Raw genomic sequence first — 18,826 nt, 5'->3', positions numbered from 1 at the left:
CATTAGCTTTATTAATGATATTCTCAACGCAATCAATCGAATCATTAGTTTAATCAATGATATAATTAAAATCAATGAAATCATTAATAAAATCATTGGAACTATTAGTTTAACAAATGATGTAATTAAGAGTATTGAAAGAAAAGTTAAAAACCTTTTTAGGTATTCAACAAGACTATCAAGCTTCACTTCATTCATTATTCGTATAAACAAAGTTGAACTAAAATAAGAAGAAAATAAACTTGAATAAAAATTTATCAAAAAATTTAAAGAATAATAAAAAGTACAAAAAAATAAGTTTTATGAAACTGTTTGAAAAATGGCCAACGATTAACAAATGTAAAATGAAAATTAACAAACTAAAAGAAAAATAAGCCATTTTAAAAATAACTCCAACAATTAGCCATTTTTTGATGTTTCTTTTTCTTTTTTTTTAAATTTAAAAAAATTTACAAAAAAAAACCAAAAAAACTTAAAAAAATGGCTAATTAACTAATTACAAAAATATTAACTAAGAACAAAAATATTTTCTTTTATTAATAAAAACAAAAATAAATTTCTCAAAATTGATAATTTCATTATTTATAAAGTATACACATTAGAAATGATTTTTGAAGGATTTAGTGTAAATATTGGCGTAGCTATTATTATCATTTTTACTATTATTACTATCATTATTATACAGTATCAATAAATAACATATACATAAATTAATTAATTGAAACGTAAAGTTCAACACAAATTAAATTATTAAAAAGTAAAACGACATTGCAAATGGAGGAAGTGTTTTTTTAACAGCAAAGAAAAAGGGATAAACGATGAAAGGTTATATATAAAAAAATTTTGTAGAAGATTTAAAAAATAATAATAAAATGAAATTTGTAAAAATACTGAAGATTAGAAATAAATTAAAAAATAGAAAAAACTTTTACAAAAACAAAAAAACTAAAAGAAAAAAATGATTTAAAAAATGATAATAAAGTGAAATTAGCAAAAATACTGAAGATTAGAAATAAATTAAAAAATAGAAAAAACATTTAAAAAAACAAAAAAATGTTTGAGATAAACTAAAAAAATATTTATGATAAATTCAAAAATAGAAAATTTTTATTTAAAAAAATTATCCAAAAAAAACAAAACAATTTTTTAAGTTTTATCCATTAATTTTGGTTGCATTAACACGTATTTCTCTGTGTTGTCTATACTGTCTACTATTTATACTATAATACTGTATTTTTGTGCATTGATTATATTGTTGTGTACTTTGTGTATTGTTTATATTGTTATTTTTTGTGGTGTTGTTGCTAATTATATCATTCCTCATTTTTACTAGCAAGTTCAAATATGTAATTTTTCTTTTTACTGACTTTTTATTAGTCAATTATCTATATTATTTATTATTCTATATTATTGCTTTTTGCTGTTTTATTTTTACTATTTGTTATTATTAAATTTTTTTTGTTTTATTTTGTTTTGTTTATTTTATTAAGGTGTCACTATATGAGTTACACCTACCTAATTTTGTAAAATTAAATTGCACAAAAAACATTACATGTTTAACATAAATTTAAAATTGAAAAAATAAATATATAAACTTTATTTATCTACTTAGTTTAACTCAGCCTTTTTTTCTTTTTTTTTTTTTAAGAAAATGAGAAAATGTATTTTTCTACACTGAATTTATAAGATTTAAAAAAAAAAAAATTGTTAAAAGATGTAAAATTGTTTTAAAAAGATGGAAAACTTTGTAAATGTGAATTATCTAGAACTATAAAAGAACTAATAAATGTTAAAAAATAGAAAAGCTATCTATTAAGCATTTCTAACCTTTTCAATTTTATTTGTCTATTTTATTATTTTAAGTTTAATGTCAATTTTCCACACTAGTGTGGAATCTTTAAGCCATTTTTTTAATTTAAAAGATAATAGAAGAGTTGCTTGAATTATTTAGAGTTGTATTAATTAATTATATTATTGACTTTTAATTAAAGGATAAAAAATACTAACTATAATAAAAATATCTTTCAAAAGAACTAATACTAAACACAAAAAAATGAACCAAAAGAAAAAAAAAAAAAAAATCTTTTTGTCTAAAAAAAAAATTTACTTTAAACAATAACCTCATAGACACAATATTATCAAGTAAGGATAATGAACGTTGCACAATCTTCGAATCAACACCTTTACTTTGATTTGCATATCCCAGAATCTAAATACAAATATTAAAATAATTTAAATTATCTTGGACCCCTCAGGGGTCCTCATAAATCAAGATAATTTAAGATAATTTAAATTATGTTGAATTATGAGGACCCCTCCCCCTATATAATTGGTGTATGTAGTATGACATTTTATACAAGTATGCAAAGTTTTGTTTCAAATATACATATATATGTGTTTGTATATATTCATCTTATACAGCATTTTATACAGTGTCAAAGCGTGATTGATATTATCATGCTACTACCATCATTATTGATTATTTACCATCTAATCTTATTAGCTCTGCTAAGGAAAAAACTGGTAAAAAAAATGTTTGACTTGTTATGCTCAAGACTTTGATAACAATTTTATTTTAATTTTATAAATATTTTATAAACTTCAATAGTAATAACAAGAATTAAAAAAAAAAATTTTCATTGAATTAAAATTATTAAAAACTTTTTTCATATCAGTGAGATAACAACCCAGCATTAATAGCTTTCTTTGTATTAGAGAGATATGTTAATCATAATGAACTTTATTGTTTTTTTCTGAAATTATTGTCTTAGCTCATCTGCAATTTTTGTCAGTGATCCTTGAAAAGAACAGAATGCAAGAAAAAAAGCCAATGGATTATTGTTTAAAAAAAATCTTCAAAAAATGTATGTACTCCTCACATGTTTATCTATTTGTCAGTCGATGTAGCAGCACTCCTAGCATGATTTATATATTGGTCAGTCGATGTAGTAACACTCCTTGCATGTTCTACCTACTTGTCAGTCAATGTAGCAGCATTGCTCGCATATTCTACCTAATATCCAGTCGATGTATGTAAACAGTAAAAAAACAAAAATAAAAACATTCTGAATGTTCTTAAAAATATTCCAGTCTATTAATTTGTGTTTTTGTGGTTTTTAAAAAAATTAAATTAGTTTCCTCAACTAATTTAATAATTTTTACATAAAGCGTACTTGATTTTGTCTTCTTTAATATTGTCTTTTTAAACCATAAAAAAGCAACTTTATAGTTGCTCTTTTATGGTTTTAAAAAACAATGACCGGAATGTTTTTTATTTTTTTCTACTGTTTACCTACATCGACTGACAAATAGGTAGAACATGCAAGAAGTGCTTCATCAACTAACAATTAGGTAGAGAATATACAAGTATTGAGTGACGGGGGTTAAAATTTGACCAGGGCCGGGTTTGATAAAAAATAGTCATGGCCAGGACTGGTTTTGTGAGCAGGGCTGCATAAACATTGATACATCCTAAAGTATTTTTTTTTATTCAAAATTCATGTTATATTTTATATATAAATGCATACTTATATATAAACATCATCATGATCAAATGATGATCATCATCATGATCATCATTATCATCAAGCTTTAGCCTTTCCCTTTTATGCTCTACTCTGATATAAAAAACCTCAAGCATTTTTTTTCATAACTAAAGCTCATTCATACTATATGTAATGCACTCTCTCCAAGTTTTTTTTCTTCTACCCCATTTTTTCCTGAAGCTGTAACCTCTTTACTTGATAATACCTAAACCATTTTAATCTGAAAATCGCTATTCAAGCTTTCCCAGGAGACACATGTAGATTTTTTCTTGTTTGTCCACACATAACTTTTTTATTTTTACAACTTGGTCACAACCATTTGCAAGTTTTATTATATTAGGCATTTCAATACTTTGAGGAAAAATTAAGTTTCAAAAATAAAGAAAACAAAACTAACAAAATAGAAAATTAATATAAATCTAAATAAAATTAAAAAATTAATAATTTGTTTACTGTTTTTATTTTTGTTTCTTTAGGGTGGTTGTTATGTTTAGCAAAGAAATTGGATAATACTTTATTTGTTTTTTTAAAGAGGAATACAAAAATATTAATTGTTATCTGTTTGTAAAGTATATTTGTGTAACTTTAATGTAACAATAGTATATTGTCCCTATATGAATACATGTATGTAATGCATGTATATATGTTTATATATACTCATCTGTTGGTTTGATCATGTATGCGATTATATATATCTACCTCATAGACTTCACTTTTACATCACTTTTTTAATTATATAACAAAATGTATTTGCTCATCAGTATGCACACATTTAATTTATTTGGATAAAGCGTTTACTTCATACATGGAATGTTTGTAGTTTGATTCCCACCACTGTTCAATTTTTCATTGTCTTTCTTTTAAACCCCACTGCTTGTATATTTGCTTTGTAACCGTTTATCTTTCCTTTTTTCTAGATAAAAAATCTTTGTGTTGTATGTTTTTTCTCAGTGTATTTTCTAAGTAAAGCGCACACACATATATTTACATTACGTTTTTAAGCTTCAATTATGTCATGCCGTTTACAAATTTTTCACAAAGCCTTAGTTTTTTCATATTACCTTTTTATTCCTGTAATTTTTTTATTCTTAATCATTTAACGCTTTGTAATTTTAAACATCTGTTGCTTTTTAACATTTGGGTTAGTGCGCCTAGTTCTACTCTCTAGTTCCACTCTCATTTGATCTACTATGTTATTGGTGAAACATATACAAACATTTATTAATAAATCTTTGCTCAAATTTTTTTCTTTTATACTGGACATCTGTCCAACATCTTTTATAGTTTTTAGCTAACTCTTACTCTAATATAATCTTTTCTACTTCTTCCCTGAGGCTCCTACAGTTGTATGTGTTCCACTAAAGTAACTGGTTAACAAGGCTCTTTGCGAATGATAAATGTTAATGTAACAAGTATAAGTATTGCAAAAAAAACTTTTGAAATACTAAATTTAATACCAACTACCCTAAAAAACAAAAATAAAAACAGTACACAAATTATTTAAATAATTAATTTTTTTATTTTTTTCAATTTAAATTTATTTTAATTTCGTATTTTGTTAGTTTTTCTTTCTTTGCTTTCTCCACAATGTATTCAAACGCTTAATATAATAAAATTTGCAAATGGCCGTGACATAATTGTCTAAATAAAAAATATTTTTGTGGAAAAACAATACACGTCTCCTGGGAAGGCTTGATGATGATACAACGTTTTTTCTAATCTGTCTAAGATTATGCCTCATTTTCTTGTCTTGTTAGAGTGATACCACACATCCATCTGATCATTATCTCTTTCAGCTACTACTTTCAAATACTACACCATATAAATACTAAAGTTTATATAAAAATGAAAAGATATTGTATGCCAGCAACTAAATAAGTAACAAATATATATATTTATATCCATATATATTCAAACTATGTATGTCTAAATGCGCCTCTTATCTAATATTTATATTCTCTTATACTTAATTATATGTCCATCTTATCTATCTATATATAATTTTTATGACATTTAAAATTATATATAGCTCTTGAATTGTTACTTTTCTACAATTACAATCTTTTGTTGTAATTGTAGATAAGTAAAAATACAAGAATTTGTTGACAGCTCAACTTATACTATTGCCTTGACAAAACGTCTTCACGTTTTCATTGCTTAGAACAAACAGCTGATCTTTAATCTGATCTCTCTTCTGTAACAACTTGGAGCATGCAGTGGCTTGCAGATTTTAACTCCAACAACTCATTTTTGTTTAATGCAAACAAATATTGCAATATTGTTGACATTCCTATATTGATGAATAACAACCCTTTCACTCACAGACAAGGTCCAATAGCACTTTGTAAATGTAGTTGGACCTGCCATATCTGACAAGCTTTAGCAACTCATAATTCAAAGATTGCATCTCTTTTTTTCTACAAATACTTTCATGATCAAGGTATCATCTCTAATTCGATCAACTAAAGCTCATTTTTGCTTTTCATTCAGCAAAGTCACACCCTTTTGCTGTATCTGTCCCTCAATGCTATAAAAATTATATCAACAAAAACTCAAAACTCTCGCCCATTTTCATGTTTTTCTAACTCTTTTTAAGTCTTCAGTTAACCGTTTCTTTTCTCTGCAACCCTTGGGTTTGTAAAATGTCTCATTTTTAGCCGAGGCAGGAACCGCAGTCACTTACTACAATAAAGAAATGCTGCTACATTGACTGACAAATAGGTAGAACTTGCTGGGAGTGATGGTACATAGACTGAAAAATAGAAAAACTTGCAAGGAGTGCTGCTTCATTGACTGAGGGTTTTTGTTTTTCTCACAGAATCCTATCAGCTTTTTGACATCTCGACTAAGAGTTTTGAAAAAGATATTCTTGCTGATAGATTGAGAACAGATGATGCCAAGCTGGAAGATATAAAGTAAGTTTATTAAATAACACTTTTTTGAGTAATGAGATTTACTTTCCAATTTAAAGTAACTTAAGTAATAGCATACTATTTCTTTTCAAATATTTAAATTTAACTCTTTCCATGGTTTGGTCTTGTTTGGGCAGGCAACTTATCAATTAAAGACGATCATGCAGAGTATGTATATATATATACATATATATATATATATATATATATATATATATATATATATATATATATATATATATATATATATATATATATATATATATATGTTGTCAGCATGTTATTATATATATATATATATATATATATTATATATATATATATATATATATATATATATATATATATATATATATATATATATATATATATATATATATATATATATATATATATATTAGAGTGTCCCAAAAAAACATTTTTTAAAAAATTTCAATGTGCTCTCATATGATTCCCATTCTATAGGTCCTAAATAACTACCAAAATCTTTTTTTAAAATTTTTAATGACTAGAAGTGATAGATGTAAATTCTGAGTTTTAAGGTTTTGTACACGTATGTGTATTTACATAAAAACAGTGCTATTTAGTATTTCAATGTTTTAATATAATGTAATAATTGGTACACAAATAATTCCCATTGAACATTATTAAAGATTGACACCATTCCCTATGAACATTGTTAGTGATTGATATAATTCCATCTGGACAATATTATTAGTTGGTATAATTCCCCATGGATTGGTTCACAAATAATTCCAATCAATTTGTGCACAAGGGAATTCTCGTGTAAACGGTTATAAAAGCTGTAAAGGTAAACTTAGATAAAATATGATATGAGAGGGAACAACGATTTCATAGATTTTTGATGCAAGTGTAAAATATAGTATAAACTTAGTTAAAAAACTGATTATTTTGAAATTCATATAAAAAATGGGTAGAACAGCTAAAAAAAGAATGATAATGAATCAGAATAAGAAAAAATGGAAAAATACAGAAAGGTTGAGGTATATTTACCTATTGAAGTACCCACTGAGGGATTTACCTCAAAAACAGCTTATATTTTTTTTTTTTTTTTGTTTGTTTGTTATTTCACCTCCCCAAGGCCCAGAAGGCCACTACAAATGAGGAGGCTACTTAATTGTGGTCATAACCCTCTCTCAACTCTATAACTTCGAAACACGAACCTTGACGAACAAGGCCGCTGCGCGGAGAAACAAGTTGATATCTAATAAATATCTAATGGTGATATTCTAAGATACTATCAATTTATCCTTCACGAGTCACAGTTTAAATACAAACCCACTTCTATTAATGTTGGTTGCAAATTGAAATCGAAATCCAAGAATCTTGTTTGTCAAAATGGTGTTTGTACAGATCCTGATAATTCTTGCTTGGTAACTAGGATTAAAAAAATTTGGGATAATGCTGTGTTTGGCAAGAAATTTGTGATTTCTGGATACAATATAAAAACCAAAATCATTCAACTTAATTTAAAACACAAGAAATTGATTAAATTATTTTCTCTAAACTGGGACAGCAGTTGTGATAAGCAATCAAAGTTAGAGAAAGATTTTCTCACAGAATCCTATCAGCTTTTTGACATCTCGACTAAGAATTTTGAAAAAGATATTCTTGCTGATAGATTGAGAACAGATGATGCCAAGCTGGAAGATATAAAGTAAGTTCATTAAATAACACTTTTTTGAGTAGTGAGATTTACTTTCCAATTTAAAGTAACTTAAGTAATAGCATACTATTTCCTTTCAAATATTTAAATTTAACTCTTTTCATGGTTTGGTCATCTTCCAAGAAAAACTAGAACAATTATCAATTTATAAGTTTTTATGAATACCAGAAGTTCGATAGGAAAGGATATATGGGAACAAAAGTCGATGGAGACTACAGTAGGAGAGTACTGGATGCAAATAGGAGAAAGAACAAGCTAGATAAGTTGAGAGGTAAAGAATTAGAGAGACAGAAAAACTTAAAAGATATCAATGATGTTTTGTTGTCACATGACTCCATGACAGAAGAGATTCAATTCAGCAGTGAGGAAGAAAAGTCAAACAAGGACTCTGAAATCAGCGAGGAAGATTTCCTGGGTAGCGGTCAGAAACGCAGGTATAGTATTATTTTAATAACATAGGTGTAATTATCACAAACTAAAGCTGTTTTATTGAAAAGTATATAATTATAAATAGGTAGAAAAATATTTCAAAATGATACCTAGGTAGAGTTCTGGAGATAAATCTAACAGTGAATGTTGATAAATCTAACAGTGAATGTTCAAAAGCTCATTGAATGTACTGCTATTCCAGCAACAAGGTTCAATGTTGATGTATGACCTCATCTGGCAATTTTTAGTGAAGCATTTAAAGCTGGAGGCATGGAAATTAATGATATACCGCTTTCACAAAACACACTTCATAGAAAAAAGTTCAAATATGTAGAACTTGAGGAAACTTGGAGTAGATTTCAATAACGAATCATCTAAAGGCCGACAGCTTATTCTTTATTTTGATACCAAACTGTTGGAACAAATTACCACTGGGCGTAACATTATTTTAAAAATTGAGCGACTTCCAGTCTCAATGAGCTGCCTGACGGTACCATGGAAGACCATCTTTTAGGTGTTGTTCAATATCTCTCTTCAAAGTTGACCAAGCAGAACAAGTGCACAATCTTTTAGAATATTATGGATGTAAAGAGCAGATCATTGGTATATGCTGTGATACAATTGCAAGCAATACAAGCGGAGTCAATGGAGCAGTGTAAATTCTTACAGATATTTTGAAATTATCAATGTTGTGGATGTGTAGGAGATACATATATGAAGTACGTGTATCTCACTATATGGCTGCTCTTACTGGTGAGAAAACTAATGGTCCAAGAAGAGCTCTTTATGTCAAGGTAAAGAACAAGTGGCTTGAAATCTGCGAGAAAGTTAATGAAGTGAAAAATTTATGTAAATTGGACTGGCAAAGAGATGATCTGAAGATTGGCTTTGTTCTTTGCACTGTTGCAGAGGAAGCTAAGACACTTTTGACTATTGCAACTACTGATATGGTGTTTTCAAGGAATGATTATGGTATAGTTTGTAAGCTTGATTCCTTCTTCCATGGAGCAGAAGTACAAGATTTTAAGTTCCATCAACCTGGCACCTGCCATGAGGCTAGGCTTTTAGCAGATGCGATCTACATCCTGACTCTTTATATGACCAAAGATATCAGAATATTTTGACAGAAAAAGAAGTGCTGCAGTTAAAGGATGCAATTTTGTTCATTGCAATTTGCTATGTTCCATGGTTTTTAAAAAGTTTTTTAGGATTTCTGGCTCCCTACAATGATTTGAAAGCTATCCAGACAAGCCTATGCATTGAGAAAAGTCAGTAAGAAGGTTGGAAATGCTTTGCTTTTCAGCATGGGATGCCATATATGGTACTTAACTCTGCAACTCTGTGTTTTGTCCTTTGGATATAAAGAAGTTCCTTCTGAAACAAAGCTAAAAATGCTGTTAGCTCTGATTGAGTTTGAAGAGCTAAACGAATTTCAGCATTGTAACCATCAAATGTACAAATTGGAAAGACCACAGAGCTACCTGAGCTGATTTCTGAACAAAGCTACCTTCTCTTCAAACATTTTAAAATATCAAGAGCAAGTATAATAGTCTTACTACTTTTTAACTCAGTTGCTAGATTTTATTGTATTGATCAAATGATGGTGCAGAAAGAAACATAAAGCTCATTAAAGATTTTATTTCAGTTACTAGAGATGAAGATCACCTTCAAAATGTGCTTTTTGTAGTTAAAAAGTCTAGAAAATACTAAGAGAATGACCAAAAAGGAGCTTGGGAACTGTTCAAAAAGTTGTATATTTTGAGAGATATTTCACCGCAATAAAATCTTAAATTTGCTAATAAATTTTAGTTTTTAATTATTTTTTTGTATTTTCATATTTATAAATATAAACTATCAAGTTAAATAGTAGTGAAAACAATTTGAAATGATTTATACACATCTAATTGTTTGTTTTAATTTTTCTATAATGTAAAAAAATTGTTTTTTTCTCTAAATGTTCAGCCAGCTTAACATTATAACCATCAAACTCAGATTTTACATCTAGCACTTCCTGGAAAAATAAAACTGTCAAATTTTTTTTAGGACTTATTTAGGTCACATAGAATGGGAATCAGTGGAGAGCTTTTTTTTTCTTTTTTTTTGGGACACCCTAATATATATATATGTATATATATATATATATATATATATATATATATATATATATATATATATATATATATATATATATATATATATATATATATATATATATATATATATATATATATATATATATATATATATTGTTGTTGGTTATTAATTATAAAAATATTATAAAGTTACTAATTGCGTGTTTGCACTTTTTTTTCTGTAATATGATTTTAAAAAAATATATAGATATTTAGTAAAAATCTTGTTTTATCAAACATTAGTAATTTTTATATTAGTGTTTTATAAAACCATTGTCTTCTTAGTATTAGTTTAAATAGTATCTGCGCATGAGAGTTAATACCTGTGTTATCAAGTAACTAACATTAGTAGTTTAAAAATGATTTTATAGAGCGGAGACAGGAGGATAAGTGCAAATTTCATAAGTGCGAAGCAGTTGCATTTTATATATATATATATTATATATATACAGTCTTGGCCATAAGTTTGGAACCGATGAATTTTTTTCTCATAGGAACGTTTCTATGACGCGTACGGCATTTAACTGCTGCAGCATCGTGTTTATGCAGCATCAGTTGCATAGTTAAATGCCTTCGCGACTTCTTAATCGTTGCAAAACGTGAATCGTGTAACTTTACACCGCAGCAGAGCATCGTGAACAATATGACCCTCATTAAGCTGCATTATACACTGTTCAATGCCTAAACTATCGTTCCCTTGAACTAATGTTTACCTGAACTAATATTCGGTTGAACTAATGTTGAAATATACTTACTTATATTAACAAACTATACATTATATTTTAATCAATTAATTAGCTGATTTACATATATATTAACTGCATATCAGTGCGAAAGGTAAGGCTTAACTTCTTATAAGTATAAAATTAATTAATTTATCCTTTTATTGTTATATAAGAAGTAAAAATATGCAAATAAATCGCTTTATTTGTATAAATGTTTGCAAATTATCATTCAATAATATATACTATTCATAAAAAAAGATCTATTAATTTATAATTATTTATATTATTAGCAGTAAGTATTCTACATTAACATGTACAGTGCGTAAAATGACTAGAAGTATTGAATTGTCGAAGGAGAAAAGGGCACAGATGATGATCCTACACCAGCAGAATTATTCTCACAGTAAAATAGCTGGTATACTGCACATATCTAAGTCTGCTGTCACCAAAGGCATTGCAAGAGCAAAGCAGTTGGGCACTCTGGAATCCAGAAAGAGGTCTGGACGACCTCGCATAACTTCTGCCACAACGGATCGGGTGATACATCGGCTTGCTGCTGCAAATCCAACATGGTCATCTCTCCAGATAGCAGTAAATTCATCACTTCCTGCCAGTACAAGAACAATCAGAAGACGCCTTTTGAAGGAATTCAAGCTGCCATCATGTCGTCCAGCAAAGAAAGCCATGTTAAGTAAAAAGAATATCCGTGACCGCTTGACATTCTGTCGCAAGTACAAAGACTGGACTGCACAAGACTGGAAAAAAACTATGTTTTCAGATGAGTCAACTTTTTCTCAGTTTGCCTCATATATCAGACATGTCAGGAGACCTGCAAAACAAAGATACAACATCAGGTATGTTGTTCCCACTGTGAAGCAGGCGCCTACCGTTATGGTGTGGGCAAGTTTCTCGGCATCAGGTCGAGGTGGCATATGGTTCATGCCAAAGAATACAACCATCAATGCTCAAGTTTACCTTGGGATATTAAAGGAAAAGTTGAACACTCACATGAACATTCTGAAATGTAAGGTATTTCAGCATGATGGTGCACCCTGCCACAGAGCAGCAGTTGTAACCAACTGGCTAAGACAGAAACATATCGAAGTCTTGGGTCCATGGCCTGGCTCAAGTCCTGACCTAAACCCAATAGAAAACATGTGGACAATGATTAAGCAGAAGGTTGCTGCCACAAATCCAACGTCAGAGAAGTCTCTGATTGATGCCATCAAGCGTGTATGGACAACTGCCATAACCCCAGAATACTGCGCGAAATTGTCCGATTCAATGCCAGCGAGAATAGCAGCAGTACTGGGTGCCAAAGGACATTATTCAAAATACTGATACCATTTTTTACATGACAGAATATTTACTTGTATATAATATTTAAAATAAAAATGATTTCAAAAGTTTTTGTTGATATTTTGGGTATAAAAAGTGTAACTATATCAAAAAACCTAATCGGTTCCAAACTTATGGCCAAGACTGTATATTATATATATATATATATATATATATATATATATATATATATATATATATATATATATATATATATATATATATATATATATATATATATATATATATAATATATATATAAAAAATATATATACATATAATATATACATACACTACCAACATTAAGTTTGAGGCAGGCAAGGAATTTTTAGAAATAAGTGAATAAACAAACTTTTTGAAGTCTAATTTATAATTTAATTAATAAGTTTACAAAAACTAAATATTATTATACGTTTTTGATCAATAATTTATAATTTTAACTAGCACTTTAATTAAATTTTTGATTTATCAAAATAACCACCTTTATTCTGTATTACAACTGTACAGATCCTCGGCATACGATCAATCAATTTAGACAGTTTTTCAGGTTGTATTGCGCCCCATTTTAGTTGCAATATGTGCCAAAGGTCTTTCACAGAAGATGGCTGTTCTTCTCACATATTCCTATCAAGTTCATCCCACAACAACTTGATCAGATTAAGATCTGGTGATTGTGGAGGCCATTCCATTATTTTTAATTTTTTTTGGCTTTAAAGATCTGATAAATAAGTTTTGCAGATTTTGCTGGTATGTTTCGGGTCATTATTGTGCATAAAAACATACTGATCGGAAAATAACCTCTCACCAAAAGGCAGCATTTCATGTTCTAAAATGTCTTTGTACACCTCTTTTGTCATAATTCCTTTAATTTTCTGTAGGTTTCCAATATTCCCCCACCAAAACATCCCCAAACAACCACAGATCCACCTCCATGTTTCACAGTGGGTATTAAACATTCCTCCGAATACCTTTCCCCTGCAAATCTTCGCACGAAAACACGACATTTTGAACCAAAAACTTTAAACTTGGATTTATCTGCCCAAAGGACATTTTTCCATTCTTCAATTGACCAATGTTGATGATTTTTAGCCCAATTTAGCCTTTTTGTCTTATTAATTGGTCTTAATAATGGTTTACGAGCAGCTACACGCCCATGAAAGCCAAATTTCTTCAATCGATTCTTCACAGTGGAAGTGCTAATTTTAGGTTCATTAAATTGATTGTACACAGACCTGATTTTTTCGGAGGAGTACCTTCTATTTGATAAACAAATCTTTTTTATTTCTCTATCTTGTAATTTATTATTTTTTTTAGGCCTTCCAGTATGTTTTCTAGTTGCATTCTTACCAGTTTCTTTGTGTTATTGTAATGTCCTTTGGACACAATATCTTGAAATTTTCTTTTTTTTTTGAAATTTCAACTTGTGAATAACTTTTTTCATGATAAACTTGAGTTCTTTCTCTTTCAGCAATATTTAATTCCTTTTGTTTACTCATTTTTTTACCTTTTTTACAATTTTTAGACAATTTTTGCCAAATTATAAATATCAAAATTCTGTGATCTTTATTTTTCTTTTTACTACAAAAAAGTTTTTATACACATAGTTTATTGCCACTCTAGTAAAGGTATTAATAACACTATTTCTTAACAGTGGGCTATTTACTGAATAACTTATTATTTTGACAATTCAAAACTGGTACGTGTACAACTAGAAAATGCAAGTTAAAATTGGAAAATATTGATCAAAAATGCGTAATAATACTTAGTTTTTGTAAACATATTAATTAAAGTATAAATTAGATTTGAAAATATTTGTTTATTTGCTTATTTCTAAAAATTTCTAGCCTGCCTCAAACTTTTTGTCGGTAGTATATATATATATATATATATATATATATATATATATATATATATATATATATATATATATATATATATATATATATATATATATATATATATATATATATATATATATATATATATATATATGTATACAGTAGTGTACACTGGATTTTTATATACCAGGTCTTGTTAAGAAGCATTACACTATTTGAATTTTATGTATGTATTCATGATTTCACTTATGCGTTTCGCAATTTACGCTACGCAAAAACTTTTTTCAATTAGTTTATTTAAACATACATTAGGTTTTAAAAATTATTTTATTTTTTAATTAAATTAAATTTAAAAATTAGTTTATTTAAAAATACATTAGGTTTCACGGCAAATGAAAACGAAATGTAAACAAAGCAGAAAAGCGGTAATCTTCATTTAATTACAATTTTTTTTATAAAGGGGAAAATCCAAATTTAATTGTGTAGTTGTTTAAATCGTTTAAAAAACTGAGGTAAGTACATTTAAATTCCTTTAAGAAACTCATCCATAAAAAAGTGTTTACCCACATTAAAAAAAAATAACCATAAAACAAATGTTTTAAAGAAAAAAAAGTTTTTATATGTATAAGATTATAAAATAAGGAAATGTTTTTTTTTTAAACATTTAAATTTTATTTTAAATTTTTTTTATAGCAATATTGTCTAATTTAAAGATATTTCATAAAGATAAAATTTTTTTTGAAGTTGAGATTTTGTTTGACATACATTTTTCATTGTATTGGTTAAAATTATATATTAATAGTTATATATATATATATATATATATATATATATATATATATATATATATATATATATATATATATATATATATATATATATATATATATATATATATATATATATATATATATATATATATATACACACACATCATGTTTACCTTTTCAAACATTGCAACATATATTATAAAGCAAAGGTATAGCTTTTTATAAAGCAAGAGTATCATTTGTAAAATCTTTTTATACATATAAACACTAAAGATAAAAAAATTAACCTTAGTGATAAATGAACGTTCAACTTTATCCCAAGAAAAGAATCCGTGTTCAAGAAGTTCCTGCACAGCAGATATTGCTTGCGCAACTAAATATGGAGATCTAAAAATAAATTTAAAATATCTATTCAAGTTCATAAAATATTAAAGTTTTTATTAGATAAGAATTTAATTTTTTGTACTTTATGATTAAACATTTTTCTTAGTGTTATTACACTCAAATACATTTTTATGATTATATTCTTTGAATGTTTTAAGTATGCAAAATCAAAATCAAATTACGTACTTTTGGTTTATAAGATTTATTATATACTTGATTAACCTATTAAACACATAAATAAAAGACAATAGACAATAAAGCAGATTACTATTTAAAATTTTGCCATATTTTCTGAATTGTAACACTCTTTAGTATAATGGTCACACACACTTTAGTATAAACATAATTTATATAGTGGTAGGTAATAAATCAGCAACAATAACAAGTTTATACCATATAACAAACTTCGTCATCACTTATGGTTTAATGTTTTGATATTAAAAAATTGTTTTGATATTAAAAAAAAAATTTATGGTTTAATGTTTTGATATTAAAAAGTTAAACACCCTGTAATTAACACCTGGTTCTCATTACCTTGCAATTTACACCTGCTTCATACTGCATTAAACAGGATTTTTAAAAAAGCCAAAAACTAACCACTCACAAAATAGCATCAATATTTTTAAAAAAATAATATAAAAATGGAAAGCTATCAATGCAGTAAAAAATAATTTTTAAATACTATTAAAAAAATTAAAACATAAAATAAAATAACTTACTATATCACTTATAGAAATATAATTAGTAAAATTTAGGTAAAAAATAATAAATAATGATTTCGATAGAGATATACAAAAACTAAACCATTAAAGAAACTTAGAAAATAAAAAACACTAGAAATATTCATTTATAAGAATATTATGGTGGTAGACCTATAAAAAATTTTTTTAAAAATGAAAGTTATATTCATAATAGAATAAGTAATTATTAACAAAAACTATAAAATTAAGCATATCATTAAAAAAAAAAAAGTGTCTCGCTTCTGTTTTCGAATCTGTTTTTTCAGTAATAAATAAAACTTAAACTAAAAAGAGAAATTAAGTATAAAAAATACAAAACTAAACTAAAAAAAATTGAAGTCTTAACGAATGTGAAAAAAAAAAAAGATAAATCAGAAAAAATAAAAGCATAAAATTTTATTTTAATTTAAAAGTTAAAATTTCAAAGTTATTTAATCCAAGCTTATTAATTTGAAACTTAATTATCTCAAAATTGGAAACGTATTATTATTAGGTTTGAACTATTAATTAAGACGCTTCTAAATTTAAAAAATATTTTAACCTTATGTTTTTATTTTTACTAGCTTGTCTTTTATTTGATTTTTTATTCCTTGAGATTTTGTTCCTTTTTTCAGTTTATAGTTTGATTATTTTAAGCATGCAAAGTGCTGTGACGAAGTTGTCAAAACAAAGCAACGCTTTTCCTGAGAAGGAGAGGAAGTTTTTGAAGAAGGAAGTTTTTATCGAAGACAATTTATCATGATTATTTAAAACTTTTTTAGTCCTGATAATTAAAAGTAACTTTGAAACATTATATAGACTTTATTCCATTTTCACTAACCTACTGCATAATTTATGCCAATCTTAAATGTTCTTCTACTTACAAATATGTTTATAGGACAACGAGTTCATATTTGAACGAAATGCTTCATTTGAATTTTGGGTCTGACCATGTAAATATTTTTTTAGCAAATCACCATCAGATAAATCTTTGAAAATAGGTCTTATTAAATTGTGAATGTTACCGACAAGTTTATTTAGTTACTGTGAGGGTTTTTACCTTTTACCTTGTTGCCCTTTGCACCACAAATATTTGTCCCTTAAACACATAGAATGACGAGTGTTGTTATCATTAAAATTTGTGTTGTGCCACAATGCTGTTCCCACCACTTTTTTCATTGCATAAATGTTATTTCTTATTGCATAGAATTAATTGCACTATTAGTCAAATTACCTTTTCTATGTTTTTTTGTTCTATTGGTTTTTTATTTTTGAACAATGTTAAACTTTTGTATAGACTATCTTCTTCGACTTCTTTAAAAGTATCACCATCTCCTAGGTATTCATGAAAAACCAAATTGTATTTTTCAATTGATTGAGTTAAAATTTCCAATGCACCAGCTGCATCCGCTGCACCACATGCTTTCCATCTGTTGAAGACTGGTGATCCTTTATATTTTTTACGCATAGTACAGTGCTTAGTAAAAGCTTTTGTATCTATAACTTTATTATTGACAATAGCAGCTACAACACCATTTAGTGAAACTCCGCTTTTGCAAAGAGCCATCAACTGTTACTCTTGTTTTTCTTATCATTTAAGCTTTTATCTTGAGCTTCTTTAGCTACTCTTTTCTTGTATTTAAAGGATAAAATAATAAAAGGATATAATAATTTTAAAAACATAGATCATCCAAGTCATACTTTAAAAATCCGGAAAATTGTTTGGATAAAATATCCAAAAATAATCTGAAATATGTTTTCCCTTATTTCCATTATAATTTCGCTTTTAGCTGAATCGTTTCTAATTTTTTTCAAACTTTTCATAATTTTTCTATGAGTAAAAAGCTTTAAAAAAAATATATCACAAAGATATATACCTAAACTTGCATGTTTGGAAAATGTTTTGGATATCTGGAAAAATTTTAAGTTGAAAAAAATATCCGGAATTTCGGAAATATTGGGAAAAAGATAATCCCTGTAAAGAAAATATATTCGTGCATTTTGAAAACATTTTAATTGCAGAAAAATCTCAATCAATTTTGTGAAAACCAATTACTACTCTAGCATTTGCTTCATAACTTGAATATTGTTTTGTCTAGTACATTCTTTTGATGTATAAAATGATTTGCATTTTTACGTTTGCACGTTCTTTTGATGATTTGCACCAACCACATGAGTCACATAAAATTTTCAAAATATGGGCATATTTTTGATTTTTCTGTTATCAGAGACAGTTTAGTTGTATAGTCACATCCAGGACATATCAACAAAGGTGCAAATATATTCTTAAGTATAGAGAAGTTCATTAATATAAAATAATCATTTTCTTTGCTAATTAATTCACTTG

At 27.0% G+C, this 18,826-nt stretch overlaps 1 protein-coding gene across 1 annotated transcript in view; it reads right to left on the bottom strand.

The window, feature by feature from the left end:
• LOC136072060 (engulfment and cell motility protein 1-like) overlaps nt 1–18,826 on the bottom strand; it is a 109,616-nt gene that overhangs the window by 34,870 nt on the left and 55,920 nt on the right. Inside the window, exons 7-9 of the mRNA XM_065820159.1 lie at nt 15,664–15,763; nt 2,121–2,209; nt 155–220 (exon numbers count right to left, since the gene is read on the bottom strand). Coding sequence (XP_065676231.1) covers nt 155–220; nt 2,121–2,209; nt 15,664–15,763 — 255 coding nt within the window. The remainder of the gene's footprint in view (nt 1–154; nt 221–2,120; nt 2,210–15,663; nt 15,764–18,826) is intronic.

Source organism: Hydra vulgaris, chromosome 15, assembly GCF_038396675.1.
Source record: "Hydra vulgaris chromosome 15, alternate assembly HydraT2T_AEP".
Lineage (NCBI taxonomy): Eukaryota > Metazoa > Cnidaria > Hydrozoa > Anthoathecata > Hydridae > Hydra > Hydra vulgaris.
This window is presented reverse-complemented; position numbering and strand designations above follow the sequence as displayed.